This window comes from Aedes aegypti, chromosome 1, assembly GCF_002204515.2.
Source record: "Aedes aegypti strain LVP_AGWG chromosome 1, AaegL5.0 Primary Assembly, whole genome shotgun sequence".
Taxonomy (NCBI): Eukaryota; Metazoa; Arthropoda; class Insecta; order Diptera; family Culicidae; genus Aedes; species Aedes aegypti.
In genome coordinates, this window is record NC_035107.1 from 8876980 (window position 1) to 8898345 (window position 21366).

A 21366-nucleotide genomic window follows, 5' to 3' on the forward strand; every position below is an offset into this window, starting at 1 on the left:
TAGAAAAAAATGAATTAAAAAAATTTACCAAATTTTGGTGCTGTTGCTTGGAATCACTCCGTGGTGTGCCAACTAATGCTGGCGCTTCCCGGATCCTACGAAGCGCTTATCACAGCTCTGGAGACGATACAGCCACAGCAGCTTACGTTGGAGTATGTAAAAAAGCGGCTTCTGGACTAGCATGTGAAGCGACTAAATTCAAGTCCTGCAGGTGAGTCGGAAAATTCTGGAGATTCGGCGTTTTCTGGTAAGAAGCTAGGAATCAAGTGCTTCGGCTGCGGCAAGTACGGTCCACAAACGAGCTGAGTGTCCCGAAAACCGTCCTGCTGAAGGTTCTAGTTCAACTCGGCCCTGAAAGAAGGATGGAAAATTTTCACGAAAAACAAAATTTGGAGCGAGCGTTGCCGAGGAAATGACGTTCGTTGCTACGGAAACCATGGAGTGTTTGTCTGTTGCTACTGTGTCGAAGAAAAACGTCGACTGGATCCTGGGACTCGGGCGCGACGGATCACATGGTGAAGAGCAAGACTTTCTTTGATGAGATGCATGCGTTGGACATTTAAGGTGCGTATAGCGGTGGCAAAATCTGGTCAGGCCGTTTTCGCGGAGAATGCGGGCACCGTGAAAGTCAATATGCTGATTGATGGAAGGAAAGTACCGGCTGTTGTCAAGGATGTGCTCTACGTCCCACAGTTGCCATGCAACTTGTGTGTGGTCCGTTTACGCAGAAGACGTGGGACAAGAAGCGGTCATTCGTCACGTTCATTGACGACTTAAGCCATTTCACGGTCGTGTACCTCCTGGAGTCCAAGGATGAGGTGCAATCAAAGTTTGAAGAATACTGTGGCACGGGTTGACGGCGTTCTTTGGAACTCGAGTGTCCCGACTGAGGTGCGACAACGGCGGAGAATATACTGGAAACTCGTTCCGTAAGTATTGCCGCACTCAAGGGATCAACGTCGAAGCAACCATTCCATACAGCCCACAACAAAACGGAGTGGCTGAGCGGATGAACCGCACGCTGTTGGAGAATGAAGCAGTGACCTCCGAACCATTATCGAGAGCTGATAGGATGCTTGACGTACTTGGCACTGTCGTCAAGACCGGATATAAGTGCTGCGGTCAACTTCTTCAGCAGGTACCAATCTGCACCGACAAGTGAACACCTGAAGCGCATTCTCCGCTACTTGAAGGGTACTGTGAACCACGGTCTGACATTCCGGAGGAACGAAGGATCGGCGCCACTAGTTGGATATGCTGACGCTGATTGGGGGAACGACCCGGCCGACCGCCGGTCCATCTCGGGTAACGTGTTTCAAGTGTTTGATGGTACAGTTTCCTGGAGACTCGCAAGCAAAGCAGCGTTGCCCTCTCTTCAACTGAAGCTGAGTATGTTTCGCTCAGTCACGCTGTGTGTGAAGCAATCTGGCTGCGAAACCTTATCCTCGAACTCGGAATAAAGCTGGACCAACCTGTAGTGCTACATGAAGATAATCAGTCTTGCATCTGCATTGCCCAGGAGCCACGTGACCATAAAAGGATGAAGCACGTGGAAAATCCAGTATAATTTCATTCGTGAGAAGCTACAAGATGGTACGTTTCAAGATCCAGTACATTCCGACAAATGAGGCAGTTGGGCAGACCTGTTCACCAAAGGATTGTCACGGTGGACCATTCGAGATGCTGCGAAGTAAGCTAAGGATTATTCGGTTGAGCAGGGGTGTTGGATGGCAAACCGAAGGACTACCCATAGCAACCTAGGATAACATATTGTAGTAGGCTTAGACATTAGAGCAATCAAATTTTCTTCACTTCCACTATTACTCCCAACATAACCAGACGTGTTTCAATAAGTAGACCTATCGATATGTTACTAGGGATGTCGATATGTTACTTGGGTAATGTGCGACATTCTTTTGTAACGGAAACATTAAGGTCGCTGAGAATATGCCTTCAGCTCAAAAACACCTCTCTGGGGTGGTCAATTGGAGGAAGTGTCAAACGGATGAACTCCGGCGATTAAATTGAACAAGATTCATTAATGACCGAGCCTAGTGGCTCAGAAATGGACGGAAGGAAGAAGAACTCTGTGAACAGATATTTGCCGAAAAAACAACGCGCGCATGAGAAATGGGAGGTTTGTAGTACGAATACCACTAAAAACCAAACGATCAGAACTTGGTGAGTCAAAAAGTAATGGCATTTGATAAACTTTTGAAGCTGGAGACGCGTTTAATGCAAGAAATCCATCACCTACAACAGTTGACGAGCATGGAGTTGAAGTTCACTTATTCTGCGGCCAAATCTCCGGATTTCCCCATCAAGTGAACAGAGTAACAAGGAAGACACGACCATTCCTCGGATGGAATTAAGAGCAGCCACATTACTAGTGGAGTTAATGGAAACTGTAAAAGTGGCAACTACAAGTTCCGATGCACGGGGCACCCTACTTTGGAGGTATCTGGGAAAGCCGGGATCAAAAGTTTCAAACACCATATCAAGCGGGTCCTAGGCAATTTGAGGGTTGCCTTGAATTCGCAACCGATAATCTCCTACTGTCTGCGGATCCAATTGATATCAGCCCTCTCACACCCGAGCACTTCCTGACCGGGGGACCGATTCATCGCTCTGCCTGATAAGGATGTAATCGAAGTACTAACTAACAGGCTAAAACGATTTGGAGAGATCCAAAAACGTCTACAGCTATTTTGGAAACGATGGAGATCTGAGTACTTGAACAATCTCCAGCAGCGAACGAAGTCCTTGTGTGTAGTTGTCAACCCAATCTGCTAATAGGACAATTATGCCCTGATAAAGGAATGATAACCTTACCTCCACTTTCTTGGATCACGGGACGAGTTGATCAAGCACGGTGCTCCCCTGACCGTTATTATCAAAAAAAAAAAACTTCCATCAGTCAGTGTGACTTGCGACATGTAAGTGTAATGTGTCATGGAACACATTTGAACATGCTACCGGTATGAAAAATCTCAAGCTGAGTTATGAGAAATTGAGTTTTTCACAACACTGGTGGTGAGTGCACTCTCCACAGGCGCGCCCCTTTATCAGTCAAAATCTGATCCCTTGATAATGCCAAGAAATAAAACCGATATTGTCCATGCATCAGAATCCTAGTCCAGATTTTTGCCTGAAAAGTTATTAATTATTTTATTTGACAATTTGTTCCAATGTTTCAACATTGGATATTCTATATAACTCATTGGTACTATACCAGGGAGGAAGCTTCAGAATCATTTTCAAAATTTTATTTTTGAATTCTCTGCAGAGCTTTCTTCCTGGTATTACAACAGCTAGTCCATATTGGTACAGCATACAACATGGGCTGGCCTGAAAATTTGGTTTGAATATCAAAAGCTTGTTCTTAAGACAAAGTTTTGATTTTCTATTAATAAGGGGATAGAGACATTTTACATATTTATTACATTTGGCTTGAATGCCCTCAATGTGATTTTTGAAAGTTAAATTCTTATCTAGCATGAGCCCTAGATACTTAACTTCATCTGACCAATTTATTGGAATCCCTCTCATCGTGACAACATGTCTACTTGAAGGTTTCAAATAAAGAGCTTTTGGTTTTATGTGGGAATATTATTAGTTGAGTTTTTGGGAGCATTAGGAGAAATCTTCCATTTCTGCAAGTATGAAGAAAAAATATCCAAACTTTTTTGCAATCGACTACAGATGACACGCAAGCTTTCGTCCTTTGGCGGAGAGGCCTGTGTCATCCGCAAACAAGGATTTTTCACATCCCTGAGGTAACTCAGGTAAGTCAGATGTGAAAATATTGTATAATATTGGTCCCAAAATGCTGCCTTGGGGAACACCAGCTCTTAACAGGAAGTCTTTCAGATCTGGAGTTCTGATAATTAACCTGAAGTGTACGATTTGACAGATAACTTTGAATTATTCTAACAATGTATGCTGGAAAATTAAAGTGTTTTTAATTTTACAATCAAACCTTCATGCCAAACACTGGTCGAGTGCTTTTTCTATGTCTAGAAGAGCAAGACCAGTAGAATAGCCTTCAGATTTGTTGGAACAGATCAAATTTGTTACACGTAAAAGTTGATGAGTAGTCGAATGTCCCTGGCGGAATCCGAACTGTTTCATTGGCAAAATTTGAATTTTCGTTGATGTGGACCATCATTCTATTCAAAATTAACCTTTTCAAAAAGTTTACTGATGGAAGGAAAGCAAACTGATTGGACGATAGCTAGAAGCTTCTGCAGGATTTTTGTCTGGTTTTAAAATTGGAACAACCTTATGCATTTTTCCATTTGTCAGGAAAATATGCTAACTGAAAACATTTGTTAAATATATCAACTAAAAAATGATAAGCTACTTTCTGGAAGTTTTCTTGATGAGGATGTAGAAAATTCCATCATCGCCAGGAGCTTTCATATTTTTTGATTTTTTTTAATAATAGTTCTCACTTCTTTCCAATCAGTCTCCCAGGCATTTTCGAAAACGTTCTCTTGACTGAGAATATATTCGAAGTCCTGAGTAACTTGATTTTCAATTGGACTAGTAAGTCCTAAATTAAAATTGTGCGCACTTTTCCAAAACTGCATAGCAGTTTTTGAGCTTTTTCGCAATTAGTTAGTAATAATTTGTTTTCCTCTTTCAATGCCGGTATTGGCTTCTGAGGTTTTTTAAGATTTTAAATAATTTCTAAAAGGGCTTAGAGCCAGGGTCCAATTGAGAAATCTTATTTTCAAAATTTTTGTTTCTTAATTGTGAAAAACGTTTCTTGATTTCTTTCTGCAAATCCTGCCATAAATTTTCATAGCAGGATCGCGAGTGCGTTGAAATTGCCTTCTCCTCACGTTTTTAAGACGGATCAAAAGTTTAAGATCATCGTCTATAATCACGGATTCAAATTTTACTTCACATTTTGGAATTGGCAATGCTACTGGCTTCAACAATGGAATTTGTTAAAGTTCAAGAGCATTGGTCAATATCAAGTTTTGTTTGTAAGGGAATATTAACATCAAGATTAGAGTCAATTAATGTTTCATATATATTCCAGTCCGGCTCGAAAATAATTTGAAAGTGGAGGCTGATTAGGATTGAGAATCGCTTTCTTGGGATATTTGAAATGTAACAGGGACATGGTCAGAATCAAAATCAGCATGAGTAATCAGTTGGCTACAAAGATGACTAGAGTCGGTTAAGACCAAATCAATCGTAGATGGATTTCTAGAACAGGAAAAACATGTAGGGCTATGGGTATTGCATTGAGAAATATCCTGAGAGCATCATCAAATAAATTCTGGCCGTTGGAATTACATTGAGAAATTATTCCATGACCGATGTTTGGCATTAAAGTCACCAAATAACAAAACAAATGACTTATTGCGAGTCAATTTTCGCAAGTCAGTTTGGAGCAAATTAACTTGCTGTCCAGAGCATTGAAAAGGCAAATAGGCAGCTATGAAAGTATATTTACCAAACTGTGTTTCAACAGAAACACCTAAAGTTTCAAAAAACTTTAGTTTCAAATGCCCGAAAACAGTTGATGTTTTAATACGCCTATGAATGATGATTGCAACTCCCCCACATGCCCCATCAAGTCGATCGTTACGATAAACAAAAAGTTAGGATCTCTTTTGAGTTTAGATCCAGGTTTCAAATACGTTCGGTAATAACTGCTATAATGCACGTTATTAACCGTAAGAAAATTTAAACAGCTCGTTCTCTTTACCATTCAGAGAACGAGCATTCCAATTTAAAATATTTAAATTATTATTTGGATCCATTAGAAAACGTAATCCAATAACAATTTGATTTTGTAAATTTTACACCAACTTGGACTGGCTTCAGTCATAGTGGTGGCTTTGAACATTGCATCAATCATTAGATTCAATTGTTCAAGTTTAGAAATTAAAAATCAGAGGCAAGACATTTCACTTGAAGTGGGTACATTATCTGATGAATTCCCAAATTAAGAATTTTCGGTAAGACGAAGAAGTGGAGTTACCTGTGGCGGTAGGGTTTGTTTCCATTTGATTTGAAACAAGTAGAATGGGTACTCATAGTACGAAACAGGGGAGGATTTCCAATTACCTGCTACGATATCGGCAAAAGATTTACCGTGGGTAGATACATTCGAATTTGAAAGATTCGAACGGCTACCCGACGGATTAAAATTAGCTTGTGAATGAGCATGATTATGATCTTCCTGGAGGGGATTAATCCTAATCAAGCGATCGTTCACTGAAAAATGAGCATTGTTCGAATACTCTACCAGGGAAATTCCGGAAACGACCGTTATCGTAACGGATATTATCTGTCATCTGCCTGGCACGAGCCTCAATGACTCTTTTGCGTGAAGGGCAATTCCAAAAATTTGACTTTTGATTAGCCCCGCAATAAGAGCATATGAAGTTGGTGGTATCTTCCTTCACTGGACAGACGTCCTTGGCGTGAGAAGAACCTCCCACAATCATGCATTTAGCATCCATGCGACAATTTTTTGTACCATGACCCCACTTTTGGCACCGACGGCACTGAGTGGGGTTCTGGTAATTTCCTCCAGGTTTCTGGAAATGTTCCATGTCACACGGACATCAAACAAAAGTTTTGCTTTTTCTAAAGCTTTAATATTATTTAGTTCTTTTTTGTTAAAGTGAACTAAATAAAATTCTTGAGAAAGCCCCTTTCCGAACAATGCCCAGATTGGGTTCTCTTTTTCATAATGATTACTTGGATTGGGGAAAATCCAAGTAAATCATTTATTCCATTTTTGATCTCTTCAGGTGATGTATAGTCACATGAGAGACCTTTCAGACGACTTTGAACAAACGTTCAGTTTGTCGTCATAAGTAAAAAAATTGTGCTTCTTCTCTTCAAGATGTTTGAGAAGACGTTCGCGATCTTTAAGAGTTTCCGGCAAAACGCGACAGTCCTCCTTTCTTTGCGATTTGGAAGGAAACCTTGATTCCCCTAATGGAGTTCAAGATCTCCTGCCTAAATCCCCCAAATTCGGAACACTGACCACGATAGGCGGCACTCTTTGATTCCTCACTTGAATAAAAGAGCCTGGGCTAGAGGCTGCTTCGATTTGGTGTTCGGAAAATTTGTCTAGAGCATCGAACTGATTGCACATTTCGGATACAATTATTCATTTCACCTTTGGAAGAAATTCGCATTCCGGGGAAGCGTCCTTTCTTCCCATTCTTGCCACGTGTAGTGACAGTTTTAACCCGTATAGGCCTGAGTGAAAGAAAAAAAATACTAAAACTCTCACCGCCCAGCGGCTACTTAACGAATTTCAATTATTTTTGGTCAGTATACTCGTACACATATCTAGTTTCTAAAAGTGATCAAATGATCTCGGGGATGTTCATGTGGCCGGAGTTATTGCGGTGGATTACTGGGTCAGGTCGGGTGACAAAGGGTTCCTGAGCTTCTTTGCCCCTGGAGGTAGGCATATTTCAAGTCACAGATAATTTCCCAGAATTGGCTATAATGTGGCCACTATATCAAGAAGTTTTAAGAAAAACGCATCAGCGTAAACCTTCTGATAATCGATTAAATTCAATAATTATGTCAACTGTATTTGATTAATCCTACAAGTGACCATTTCTGGTCTCCAGGATGCTCAAATTTATGATAAAATGCACAATTTTGTATCTTAGCATCTGTGTCAAGCTTATGAGAACGTATTTTAGTGAACTATTATGTTCAATCTATACTTTTAGAAATTTGAAACGGTTTAATACTAACAAATCTAGAGCCTGTTCTTCAGGGGAGTGGGCCCGCATCTGGTACACTCTAACGGTTTCAAAACTATTCATTTGTAATGTTTAATATCAGATTTTAATGATTTATGCAAATTAAAATGATTGCCAGTGGAAATAAATAAAGTTTAACTTTGCATGTCCCAAAAAATCGCCCTTTTTCTATCCGACTTGACCCAGTAACCCACCGCAATAACTCCGGCTACAGAACTATTCCCGAGTTCCTCTGGACACTTCTAGAAACTAGATATGTGGGCCAGTAAACTGACAAAAAATTATTGAATACGTTAAGTATTCACTGAGTGGTAAGGGGTTTTAGTATTTTTGCTTTCACTCAGGCCTATACGGGTTAAAACCCACTTTTTGGAAGGAAGTAGTGAATTCAGAGATTCAACCCTTCCTTTTGTTTGTTGTTGATACCATGTTTAATTAATAAACGAAAGAAGGCGTGACCTTCGAGAGGTTTTTCCCAATACGGTGTCCAAGAAGGATTACCACCGCTAGCTTTCGTCAACGGGTCCAACGAAAAATCGAAGGCACGGGTCCAAACAAGGATCGTAAAGGGATCAATAGTAGAAAATAGTACTGAAAAGTACTGTTTTTTGTAGCTCTGAAAAGTACCGTTTTTAATTTTAGCACTGAAAAGTACTGTTTTATTGCTTTAGGTAGTTTTTAAGAAAACTTCCAAGAGCAGAGAGAATCGTGTACGCACAGCACGAAGGTACGATGCGCACTGAGAATCCTAGTCCTACTTCTTCGAACTAGAGAACTAAATAAATAAAAGATTAAAAAAGCAAACTGTTGAATTCGATTCATTTTTTTTCCCTTGTCTCAATATCATTCTCGGCAAACCTTCTGGGAAAACCGAGACTTGTCACTTTCAACAAGGTTTAAAATGTAACAAGGACTAATAAGTATTCCTTTGATTACTAAAACATCCTGTACTCTTCGTTTGAAACGGTCTAGACTAGGACTCGCTGGTAGATATTTACCCCAGAACGCACCACGAAAAGGTGATCTACCCGCGTTATGGCATTGTAATGTTATGCATTCACGTGTTTTGGATGTATGTTTAAATTATTAGTGATAATTATTTATTTTCAATTCTGATACATAATAACTTTTCATTTCAGATAAGGCTAATAATTTTTTTTTTTTTATTTCCGTAACCATTTGTGTGGTACGAGGGGGGGGTATAAAATGAATACATAAGGAACAAAAAAGATGAAAAACAATTTATTCTACAAATTGTTTATTCAAATATTATATACTTAGTTCAGGGTCTAGATAGCCGTAGCGGTAAACGCGCAGCTATTCAGCAAGACCAAGCTGAGGGTCGTGGGTTTCGAATACCACCGGTCGAGGATCTTTTCGGGATGTTAAATGTCATGAATTTCACGCCGTGATTTTGACATATTGTTGAATATTGTTAATATCATCGCTCCTAGTAGAAAAAGTCATCGGAAAATGTTTTTCTCGGTGACGTTTTCCAAATTACTGTCGGTTGCCAATATTTGCTAATGCGATATTTCGCATGCAAGGATGCTATAAGCATTTTACTATTTCCAAAATTTTGACATTTAACAGCACTAGAGTCACTGAAATGTGAAATACTGTTGAACATAAATTGTATCAATTTTTCCAGTATTTAGCATCGAATTATTGGCTCTTATAGATCACCACATTATTCACATCATCTTCATTCACTATCTGTCAATCGGACATCTCCACTCACATTTCAGTAGTCCCGGATGACAAGCCAATCCGTCAGATCCGTAGCGTCCCTTTTTATTTTTATATAAAACCATCAGCGGTTATCGTTTCTTCATTGCTTATTGGTAAAATACAAAAAGACTTTGGCCCACGACCCACGAGTCACTGAATTTTAGATCTACGGTCGAAACTTACAGAAACTAGTCATTTTAGATCTCTCATGTCACAGATTAGCAAGTTTCGTCCTGAATATCAGTTGTTCTGAAACATCTCGAATCTTTTCCATAGGAGTCCATTTCTATTTCTGGGTCTCTCATGACGTTAATGGTTCTGTAAGCGCATTCCACATCATGAGGTGTTTAAATCATTAAATTCGAAAATTTGTTTGAAGGGTGATTCATCAATGGGGCTCTGCACTGTTTTGAATTTGCAAAGGATTTTGACTTTTACTGGCCTTGTTGTTTACAAGTTTCACAGAGGAGTGAAAAGAGAGATAGATTTTTATGCAGAGCCCCATGGACGTACGGTAAACTCTCCAAAATTCGATATTCCGTATCTTGATATCGAGTTATAGAATCATAGTAAATGTGCCGAGCCGAACTCATCAAGATGGGCCCGGACAGGTTGGGCGCTTGTATGCACCGGCTGATAATCAGAATCTGGGAAACGGAACAGCTACCGGAGGAGTGGAAGCAAGGCGTTATATGCCCTATCTACAAAAAGGGCGATAAACTGGAGTGTAAAAATTATCGTGCAATCACTATCCTAAACACCGCCTACAAAGTGCTATCCCAGATTCTCTTCCGTTGTCTATCACTTACAGCAAACGAGTTCATGAGAAGTTATCAAGCAGGTTTCATCGACGACCGCTCGACAACGGACCAGATCTTTTCCGTGCGGCAAATCCTCCAGAAATGCCGTGAGTACCAGGTCCCTACGCACCATTTGTTCATCGATTTCAAGGCGGCATACGATAGTATCGGACGCGTAGAGCTATGGAGAATCATGGACGAGAACAACTTTCCCGGGAAGCTCTCAAGATTGACCAGAGCAACGATGGACGGTGTGCAAAACTGCGTGATCACGGGCGAACACTCCAGTTCGTTCGAGTCTCGGCGGGGACTACGACAGGGCGACGGACTTTCGTGCCTGTTGTTCAATATTGCGCTTGAAGGTGGCATGCGGAGAGCCGATTTTCACGAGATCCGGACAATTTGTTTGCTTCGCGGACGACATGGATATTATTGGGAGAAAATTTGAAACGGTGGCAGGTTTGTTCACCCACCTAAAACGCGAAGCAACAAAAGTCGGGCTAATGGTGAATGCGTCGAAAACAAAGTACATGCTGGTTGGCGAAACTGAGCGCGAAAGGGCCCGCCTAGGAAGCAGTGTCACGATAGACGGTGGAGGACGAGTTCGTCTACCTCGGATCCTTGTTAACGGCTGACAACGTTAGTCGGGAAATACGAAGGCGCAACATCAGTGGAAGTCGTGCCTAATATGGGCTCCAGAAGAAACTGCGGTCAAGAAAGCCCGGTAGTCCTACGGACATGAGACGTGGACTATGCTCGAGGAGGACTTGCAAGCTCTTGGGGTTTTCGAACGCCGAGTGCTAAGGACGATCTTCGGCGGCGTGCAGGAGAACGGCGTGTGGCAGCGAAGGATGAACCACGAGCTCGCTCAACTCTACGGCGAACCCAGTATCGTGAAGGTAGCTAAAGCTGGAAGGATACGCTGGGCAGGGCATGTTGCAAGAATGCCGGACAACAACCCTGTAAAGATGGTGTTCGCCACAAATCCGATCGGAACAAGAAGGCGTGAGGCGCAGCGAGCTAGGTGGATTGACCAGGTGCACCAGGACCTGAAGAGCGTTGGTCGCAGTTGAGGATGGAGAGAAGCGGCCATGAACCGAGTTGGCGAGGTTTTATCAAGCTAATTGATGTAAAACCAACTAAATAAATAATAAAATTTCAAATTTGTTACGGCCTTAGTGCTTTCAGAATCGTGGGTATGGACACAAGCCAGCCATTGCGCTTGAACCGTATTCGCTTAGAAAATACAAAAAAAGTTCAAATTACCGCAATTTTGGCATGTTTTGACGGATTGTCTTTAGTTCGAATGAAATTGTCTGGATGTTTAGTTTTTCAATCAAGCGTGTTCTAGAATAGGGCGAAAGTCGCATGATCGATTTCTCTTCAGTGCATCGCTACCTAGCGTAATGAAGTGAAAAAATGCCAACATACCCGCATCTAGTCACTTTTATCCACTGAACAGAGGATCGATGAAGAGAAATCGATTATGCGACTTACGCCCTTATTCTAGCACACGCTTGAATTATCATTGGAACAAGTAGTACCGTGAAGGCCCCATACTCTGCGCAGTTAAGGCTTTTTAAATTTCAAACATCTGTAATTATTTAAAAACTAAACACAATTGTCTGAAATTTTGGGAGCAAATACTTATTGATCTTATGTATAAGAAAAAAATATAAAAGCTTCACTAAGTAATGATTTTTATTGCAAATTTTTGTTTTTTCTTAAGGGTGTCCGTGTTCCTAACTCTGCGCACTCATTTTTGCAATGCTCCTTATTCTGCACATTTAGGTTCCTAACTCTGCGCACTCGATAAATTCATTATAACAGTTAAGCTTAGCTTAGCTTAGCTTAGACTGACTACACATATCAATGGTTGCTATTCCGTGATTGACCGAAGTCAGTGAAAATGCACAAAGAATCAACTAGAAGTTCGGCTGGGATTGGCCATAATCTTCTTCAGTGTGCATAATTCAGTGCCTCTATTTATACAGGGTCAATAACGGCGCCGGCCACGTCCTTGCAGTCAGGTGGGATTGGGGGAAGGAATGTTAGTGTGTAACCTTTGCTATTTGGAGACCGTGTTTGCCTCTGCATCTCCGCAAAGGTTACTGGGAGGGATGTTTGTTAAAGGGGAGGATCGTTGGGTCACAGGATTCACTTTGATAAGCGATTAGACCATGATAAACGATTATTTGTGAGATATAAACATACTTAGAAATATAAAATTTTCGATTGACATGAAAAATTTTCAAGTATGAGAAAATAATGCCGTTACTTGAAGTGACGAACCATTCAAAGTTTGTTGAACAAATAGCTAAAAGCAACATTCCTACAGGATATTTTACCCAATTTGAAAAAAAAAAAAAATATCGATTGGCTAGACCATCACATAATATTCTTATGCCGACACTTACAGGGGCGAACCATTCAAAGTTTTTTGAATAAAATGAACGTTTTGCAAGTCTACACTTCTAGCACAGACCAAACCATTCAAAGCATTTTTTTTATGTATAAAAATAAAGGAGTGAGTGATTTTATATAAAAAATATAAAACAATAAAGTTATGAATTAGAGTTTATGCCGACACTTACAGTGACGAACCATTCATAGTTTGTAGAAAAATCATATTTATGTAACGATTAAATGTGCGGTCACACATATTTTATAGACTTGAAAAAAAAGCATGAAACGAGCTCACCGATTGATCCTTCATCCTTGATTGAGCAGCCACAATCCACTTTCATCTTCACTCGTGTGCTCGGCCATATAAAAGCACTCAGAAAAGAACGCGTCACCGGAGAGGAAAAAAAAAAACTGACGACTTCTCGGACTTTCTCGATGCACTGTTCGGACTTTCTCGACGCACTGCCCGGCAGAAAAGAACGCGTCACCCGAGAGGGAAAAATAATGACGATTTCTCGGGCTTTCTCGACGCACTGCCCGGCAGAAAAGAACGCGTCACCCGAGAGGGAAAACACTGACGACTTCTCGGACTTTCTCGATGCACTGCCCGGCAGAAAAGAACGCGTCACCCGAGAGGGAAAAATCTGACGACTTCTCGGGCGTTCTCGATGCACTGTTCGGACTTTCTCGACGCACTGCCCGGCAGAAAAGAACGCGTCACCCGAGAGGGAAAAATAATGACGATTTCTCGGGCTTTCTCGACGCACTGCCCGGCAGAAAAGAACGCGTCACCCGAGAGGGAAAACACTGACGACTTCTCGGACTTTCTCGATGCACTGCCCGGCAGAAAAGAACGCGTCACCCGAGAGGGAAAAATCTGACGACTTCTCGGGCTTTCTCGACGCACTGCCCGGCAGAAAAGAACGCGTCACCCGAGAGGGAAAACACTGACGACTTCTCGGACTTTCTCGATGCACTGCCCGGCAGAAAAGAACGCGTCACCCGAAAGGGAAAAATCTGACGACTTCTCGGGCGTTCTCGATGCACTGTTCGGACTTTCTCGACGCACTGCCCGGCAGAAAAGAACGCGTCACCCGAGAGGGAAAAATAATGACGATTTCTCGGGCTTTCTCGACGCACTGCCCGGCAGAAAAGAACGCGTCACCCGAGAGGGAAAACACTGACGACTTCTCGGACTTTCTCGATGCACTCGATAAATTCATTATAACAGTTAAAGTATTTTACTAAAAGCATTACTAGCAGTTGAACTCTGAATTAATCTTCATTTTCTTACTTTATCCGGCATTACGTCCCTAGTGGAGCGTGGAATGTTTCTAACATTAAGTGAATTTTATCTATAATTCAATCCATGATAATTACTGTTAATGAATGCCATTAAGTGCAACTCTCAAAATAATCGAAATCATTATCACCCTTATTCTTGTTTACGGTGGATCCAACTTTCGATCGAATCCATGGCCCATTTGATTTTGCTAGCGTAAACGAGAATGCGAAATTTTCGATCGAAAGCGCATTCGAACGTAAACAAGAATGGGGGTGTATATGATTTCCAAAACATGTTATTAACTTAATTTTCTAAAATCTAAACCAACATACAAAAAGGGTAAAAACTACATCTTTTTTTCGTTCACCCTAGGCGTGTAAAGGAAAATTAGCTTGGACTGTTTATGTATTCTCACTAGAAAAAATAAAAACCAAATTTTCTTTGGTTCGGTTCGGGTCCGATTAATGAACGAGTTCTATTGCAGATCAATAACAGTACTTTATGGGCGTTTCTATATAGCAAATACGATTAAACCTCGATGTTCCATTACTCGATATTGACTCATGGAAATATACAAAAAATCTAAATTATTAAATAATTAAAATTTTTATTGCATGGTTAGGGAGCATTCAAAAATTACGTTCATCATTGAGGGGAGGAAGAGTCTATGAAAATGTGACAATGCATGCATTAGGTACTGTAAAAAAATCGCGACGGGGATTGAGGGGACGGAATGTAGAAATCCTTAAAATATGATGGACGCCATTTTTTAATCTTCCCTTACTATGATGGTCCCCTCAAACCATTTTCCAAAGCATTTCTATTCCATATCACGATGGTGTCGACAAGTCGTGTCCCTTCAATATCGACCTCTGGAGGGTTGATTGTTTGTTGAAAATAACGTTTTATAACTGCTGCGCATAGTAAGGAACATAGTTGAAAAATGGTTCCTTACTATGCGCACTTAACCTTTCGGTCGTCGCGCGAATTTTTGTAACGCGAGTAGTCGCGCGTTGTACTTTGTACAACACCCTTGGTTTTGCGAATATCTCAGGAGTCTGACCACTTAGATAGATGACGTCTTCGGCAAAATTGATCAGTAGCTTATGGGCAATTATTATTATAGACGAGAAATTCGGGATTTTGCCACTAGGCGGCGCTAGTGAGCATTAAGCTTTTGTTTCCCAGATCTCATGATCCTGACCACTTAGAAAGACGGCGTCTTCGGCCAAGTTGTTCGGTAACTCAAGGATTATCATTGTTTGAGCAAGTTGATTCAAAATGTTGCCACTAGGTGGCGCTAGTGAGCATAAAACATTTGTTTCGCAAATATCTCAGGAGCCTGATCACTTAGAAAGATGGTGTCTTCGGCAGAGTTGTTCAGTAGCTCAAATTCTTTCTTTGTTTAATCCTTAAAGTTAGAGATTTATTAAAATAATGATAGTCCCTGAGCTTCTGAACAACTTTGCCAAAGGTGCCTGTCTAAAAAGTCAAGATCCTGCAATATCCGCAAAACAAAAATTTCATGCTCACTAGCGCCGCCTGATGGCAAAATATCGTACTTCTTGGCTCAAATAATGATAGCCCTTGAGCTACCAAACTACTTTGCCGAAGACTCCATCTTTCTAAGTGGTCAGGCTCCTGAGATATCTGCAAACAAAAGTTTCGTGCTCACTAGCGCCGCCTAGTGGCAAAATTTTGAATCAACTAGCTCGAAAAATGATAGTCCTTAACTTACTAAACAACTTTGCCGAAGAAGACATCCTTCTAAATGGTCAGGATCCTGAAAAATCTGCAAAACAAAAGTAAAACTTCCATGCCCACTAGAACCATCTAGCGGTTAAATTCCGAATGAAATAAAGTACCATCAGATAGCGCTTCACCTCCAGAACAACTTTACTCCCTTAGCATTTTTGCTAACGGGCAGTCAATTTGACGGTTTTTAATATTTTTAAAGCTATTTTTTTCATTAATGTTAGTAAAGACACGTCTGATTTGAGTGAAATTCTCCTCCGGAGTAACAATAGCCCCTTTGGTAGGCGATCTATTTATAAGGTAAACTGCAGTACCAACAGCTTCCGCCCAGAACCGCTTGGTAAATCCAGCATCGAATAATAAAGCCCTAGCTCCACAATCGATCGGTTCATCCTCTCTGCTAAACCATTTTGTTCGGGATTATATGGAACTGTTGTCTCGTGTAAAATGCCGTTTTCTCGAATGTAACGTTCAAAATTGCTTCCAACATACTCCTTTCCATTATCGGTCCTCAATCGCTTCAATTTCTTACCGGTTTGTGTCTCAACGTATGCTTTGAAATCTTGGAAAGCAGCCAGTACTTCTTTCTTCGACTTCAAAAAATATATAAACGTCTTCCGACTCGCATCGTCAATAAACGTAAGAAAGTATCTGCTTGCTCCAATCGAAATCGTTTCCATAGACTACGAGCCGATGATTATGGGTATAGAAGCTTCGGGTACCAAGATAACAGCGGATGCAGTAAAATCAAAAATTCTGCAAGATGTTAAAATCACGAGCGTTCCCAAGTCCTGTGGATCGGATGGTGCTTTCGTAAGTAATTTTCAGAAGAAGCCGCTCAAGAAGGGCAAATCTAGCGTCAAGTGCTTCAAATGCAAACGAATTGGACATTTTGCTTCGGACTGTCCTCAGAAAGAAGATTCTAGTGCTGGACCGCATCATAGGAAGAGCTCGAAAAACGCCGCATTCAGTGCCAATGTGAAACAGATGAAGAACCAAGAACAATGGATATTTGATTCTGGTGCTACTGTCCATATGTGTCGAGAACGAAGTAAACTCATCGATGCCAGAAGCACCTCACAAGCTATCAATGTTGCCAATAACGCAGAAGTTCCGGTGGTTGCAATTGGAAACGTTCTTCTAGAAGCTGCAGTACAGCCTGGTTCGTATGAAGTTTCACTATCAGATGTTTTATGTGTTCCAGATTTGGCCATCAATTTGATGTCGGTGAGCCAGATATGCAAGAAGGGACATAAGGTTGTCTTCACGGATAGTGCTTGCAAGGTCTTCAAGGCTCAGACGAACGAGTTGGTTGCAACGGGATCTCAGACAAACGGACTTTACAAGTTGGAGACGGTGAATCAGGGCAGCAGAGTGACAGACGAGAGATGCAATTATGGCACAGGCGACTTGGTCATATGAATTTCAACAATATGAAGCGATTAAGAAGCATGGTTACTGGCTTGGATTTCAAAAATGTACAACCATCCAATACTCAATGCTTTCCGTGTATCCAAGCAAAACACCAACGTTTACCATTCAAATCTAAAGGAAGAAGAGCGACGGAAGTTTTGGAGTTGGTCCACTCTGATCTTTGTGGACCAACTCCTAAACTTCCGTCGCTCTTCTTCCTTTAGAATTAAAGTAATAAACGTAAATTTGTCAAGAAAGTTCTTCGCGTACTTTTTTATTACTATTGTAGCAATATATGAAAAAAAAAATTGTAAACAAAAATTTAAGTATTTTACCAGATTTTGGTGGATTTTGGTAAAAGTGCGCAGAGTTAGGGGCCCTCACGGTACATTTTTTTTTTATTTTATTTGTATCCTATGTATAAAATGATTAGTTTTTCCTTGACCTGACGAAAAGTATACCAAACGGACCAACAGGGTGTCGTTGACGGATAAAATTCAAAATATAGATCAGAATCCAGCTCAATTTGTTTTTATAGTGTTGACTACGGACATCATGTAAGAATCAAATTAATCACTGAGACTAGATTTGGCCTTGGGTATTTTTTCGATTATATATGGGATCTGCTTAGAACTGGCCGAAGGTAGGTCAGTTTTATTTTTCTTTTTAATGGTCGAAATTTGACTAGTTTACCAGTTTCATCATTTCCAAAAACTCAGACAGGGTCGTGGGAAATCATTTGAAGGATATTAGCCACCTAGATGACAGGTTCAGTTACTTAGTTGTGAGTCAGATTTTTTACAAAATAGGGAAATTTCTAGCTTAGGGAACATTGTCAGCTATTCTCCTATTCTTAGGTAGCCAATATCCTTGATCAGGTTGGAGCTGCCTTTTCAGAATGATGATGTTTAATACTCAAATTTGCCAGTTTAAAATAAAAATAAAATTGTGCTATTTAGGGCCGGTTCCACAGAGATCCTATAAATAACTGAAAAAATACCCAAGACCAAAGCTGGTTGAATTGTCTAATTTGGTCTAATTTGACGTACGTAGTCGAAACTATAAAGATAAATTAGAGTCAGATTTATATCAATTTTTGCAAGTTTTTGTTTTTGGACTAACTTCAGTCAGTACTCTATATAACAGACCTGTGTTTCCCAAACCAATAATCCACAACCCACCACCTAACAACATCGCACTTTTTATTGCAATCGGATATTGATAGGATAAAGCCCGACCTTTGAATCACACTGTCAAGAGATAAACTATCTGGTTGTTCCAGGTATGCAAAGATAAAGTTTCCATTAAAATTGTTTCCCTATAAAAGCATATCATTTCAGCAAAATGCAAAGATGAAATCATGAGCCGTGCTTGAAATGGTACGTCATTCAGCTGCCTCAAGACGAAGACGAGATTGATTAGTCATTTTGCAAACAAATGCTCGTCGATTGGTCCAAGTCAAGTACTTAGCTATGCATGAAAAAAGGCATATCTCTACTTACATCGTTTGATGTAGGTTTCGATGTTTTTGATGATCTTCACATTGTCGTGATCGCAGTCGGAAACCAGCGCCGTCACCGTATCCAGCAGGCAATCCAGATTTGCGATATAACTCGGATCGCGTATCTTCTCCTCTAGCGCCATCAGCCTGAAAATTTAAAGCACCAAAAGGTGAAGAGGAGAAATTGTTACGATACGATCAGGTATCCAGGTGCATAAACTGTGTACCTGCGGCGGCGATCCTCGTCCATTAGGGTGGCCATCTTCGGATCCGTGTCCGCGCTTATTGCTCCGCCTGCAGCGATCGCTTCTTCTTCCTTCTGTTCCTGTTCTGTCCACCGCTCTCTAGGCTAGGAGGAGGTGGGGCAATGTTTTGACTTGGCAATTCCCTCCTCGCCCAGCCCCGAACTGGGCCTGTCCGGATCTGCAAGCAGCGACTGCCAGCAGCCAGCCGGGACCCTCAGACATATGACCTGACGGGCAGTACCCCCAGGTTCCCCGGCCACCCCCCAAAAGCACTTTTATGCTGCCACTAAATCCGGACGCGACGACGACAACCTACGACACGTCTTCTTCTGCTGGCCTCTCTTCCTTCGAAGCACGAATCTTCTTCCACCACTTCTGCTGCTGCTCTTGCTATTGCTATTATTCCCGATGGTGGTGGCACTCCAACAACAAAAGAATTCACCATCGAACGAAAAAGAACTCCACTTTTCCGTCCCAGATCGCGTCGTAATGGACGGAATTTTGGCACTCGCGTTACCGACGGCACCTGTGCTACATAGCGAACCACCGGACCAGCGACGAAATGTCCGAAACGGAGGCAAATTTTACGAATTTCTGCGGGACAGACAAGAGACTGGAGCAAATTCGTTCCTCTTGACACACACTATACACACAAAAAATGTCATGGCACTAACGAGCGAAAAACATCATCATCATCGATCATCGAAGGCGGACTCGCACGCAAGCGGGACGCAGGTATCGGCGATGTGGCTAAAGGTCGGGAAAAATGTTCCATCAAAAATAAATGTTTCTTACTATTTTCAGTTGAAAAATCCAGCGGAAACAGTTAAAATCGTAAAACATCAACGTGAGAACAATCAGCACTAGCTTCGACGTTATCAATATCTGAAGAAACATCAAATTTTTAATCGCACGCACTTGCGATTTGAGCGATAGCAGCAATACAGCGCACAACAGCCGCATAAGCGGCTACAAAGTTTGACAGCCGAAAGTGACGTTTGATACGCGACGGCTTGCGATTCGGCGGCTGTGTACGCAAACGCATGAAGGTGCACAGTGATGCAAATTTTTGGTCAAAATTTAATATTTAATTTCAACCAATATAGTAAAGGGACGAGTTTGACTGCGGATATTTGCAATGTGGATATTTCTATTATTCACACAGTTGAAAACCGGAATTTTCAATATTTAGCCCAGAGGACTGACACGGCTGTCATCTGCATATATTTAAGCGCTTACTCACACCGTTTTGGTACCCAATTTCTGGTCGGTTTACTTTCGAGTGGGCAGCTTATGCGCTGCTAGTGAGTGGGTATCTTCGAAATGTTACTGCTCATACAAAATTCGTATAGAATATTTAAAAAAAAAAGACAATTTACACCGTCTTCAGCCAAAGGCTGCACAGACTGAACAATCACGAACATAAAGGCAACGGACAACACGGAACACCCAGTAGCCCAGTAATGAATTTTTCGTTTGACGAAAAGTTTCCACCGACTGGAGTGGGAATCGAACCCACGCTTCATGACGCAATACGCCTAAACGACTGACGCCGCTAACCACACGGCCACGAAGCCCACAAAATCCATACAAAAGGCGTAACAAGGGGGTGGGTGGGTGTCATAAATGGTCATTTTCGGCGTTATAAAATTTGTGAATGAACCCAATGTATATGAATCATAACATTCGCTAAACCCTCTTTATACGACTTTATGCTGAGTGAAGGCGCTGTACATATGAACGAAAGTTTCTATGCGATCCTTTTACCAACAAATCTGGAGAATCTACTCAGCTATTTTTAAGCTGTGTTAGTAGCTCTTATTCATACCGATCGTTGCTCTATCTCGACAGTTATACGACAAGTAGCTGTGTAACATCTTCGGAAGGCACTTTCTCAACCATTTCGCAACTGTTGAATAATTTGTAAACAGCTTCGCTGTAATATCGATTAAATATTATTTCCAAGCTGTTCCACAGCTTCCGGAATTCATATGATAAGTATCTGAATTTAATGTTCCCAACGTTACACAATTAAAGTACCTGCCACCGCTTGCGATCGAACTCACGATCTCTGCATCCACAAGTCTCGACGCTGTCCTTGCTGCCACCAAAGTAGTTCCAAAACCAAGTCCTTGAGATACAATAGCTCATACAAAATTTGAAAAATATTCATACAAAATGCGTTACGAGAGGGTGGGTGGGCGTTAAAAATGGCAACTTTTGGCGTAATGAAATTTGTGAATAAACCCTTATTGCTACTTGGCGATTTGTGGCGGCCATGTTTTTACACAAGTTGCAGAGTCTAATTTGAACGAGAAAGAAAAAAAGAACTTTTAGAGACTATAACGGGTTCAACAAGCTCTTCAAAATTTCGTCTCGGATTTCCCGAGGAAAAGCTTCAGGAATTATTATAGCGATTTTATTTCAAATTCTTTCAAGGTCTTCCGCAGGGTTCTCTTCAGAAGTTTTCCTA

General features: G+C 41.2%; 1 protein-coding gene across 1 annotated transcript in view; it reads right to left on the bottom strand.

Moving 5' to 3' along the window:
- Nucleotides 1-19561, bottom strand: part of LOC5579816 (rho-associated protein kinase 1) — a 50033-nt gene extending 30472 nt beyond the window's left edge. The window contains 2 exon segments of the mRNA XM_001650996.2: nt 18650-18795; nt 18876-19561. Of these exon segments, the coding sequence (XP_001651046.2) occupies nt 18650-18795; nt 18876-18910 (181 nt within the window). The 5' untranslated portion in view covers nt 18911-19561.
- Between the last annotated feature and the right edge of the window lie 1805 nt (nt 19562-21366).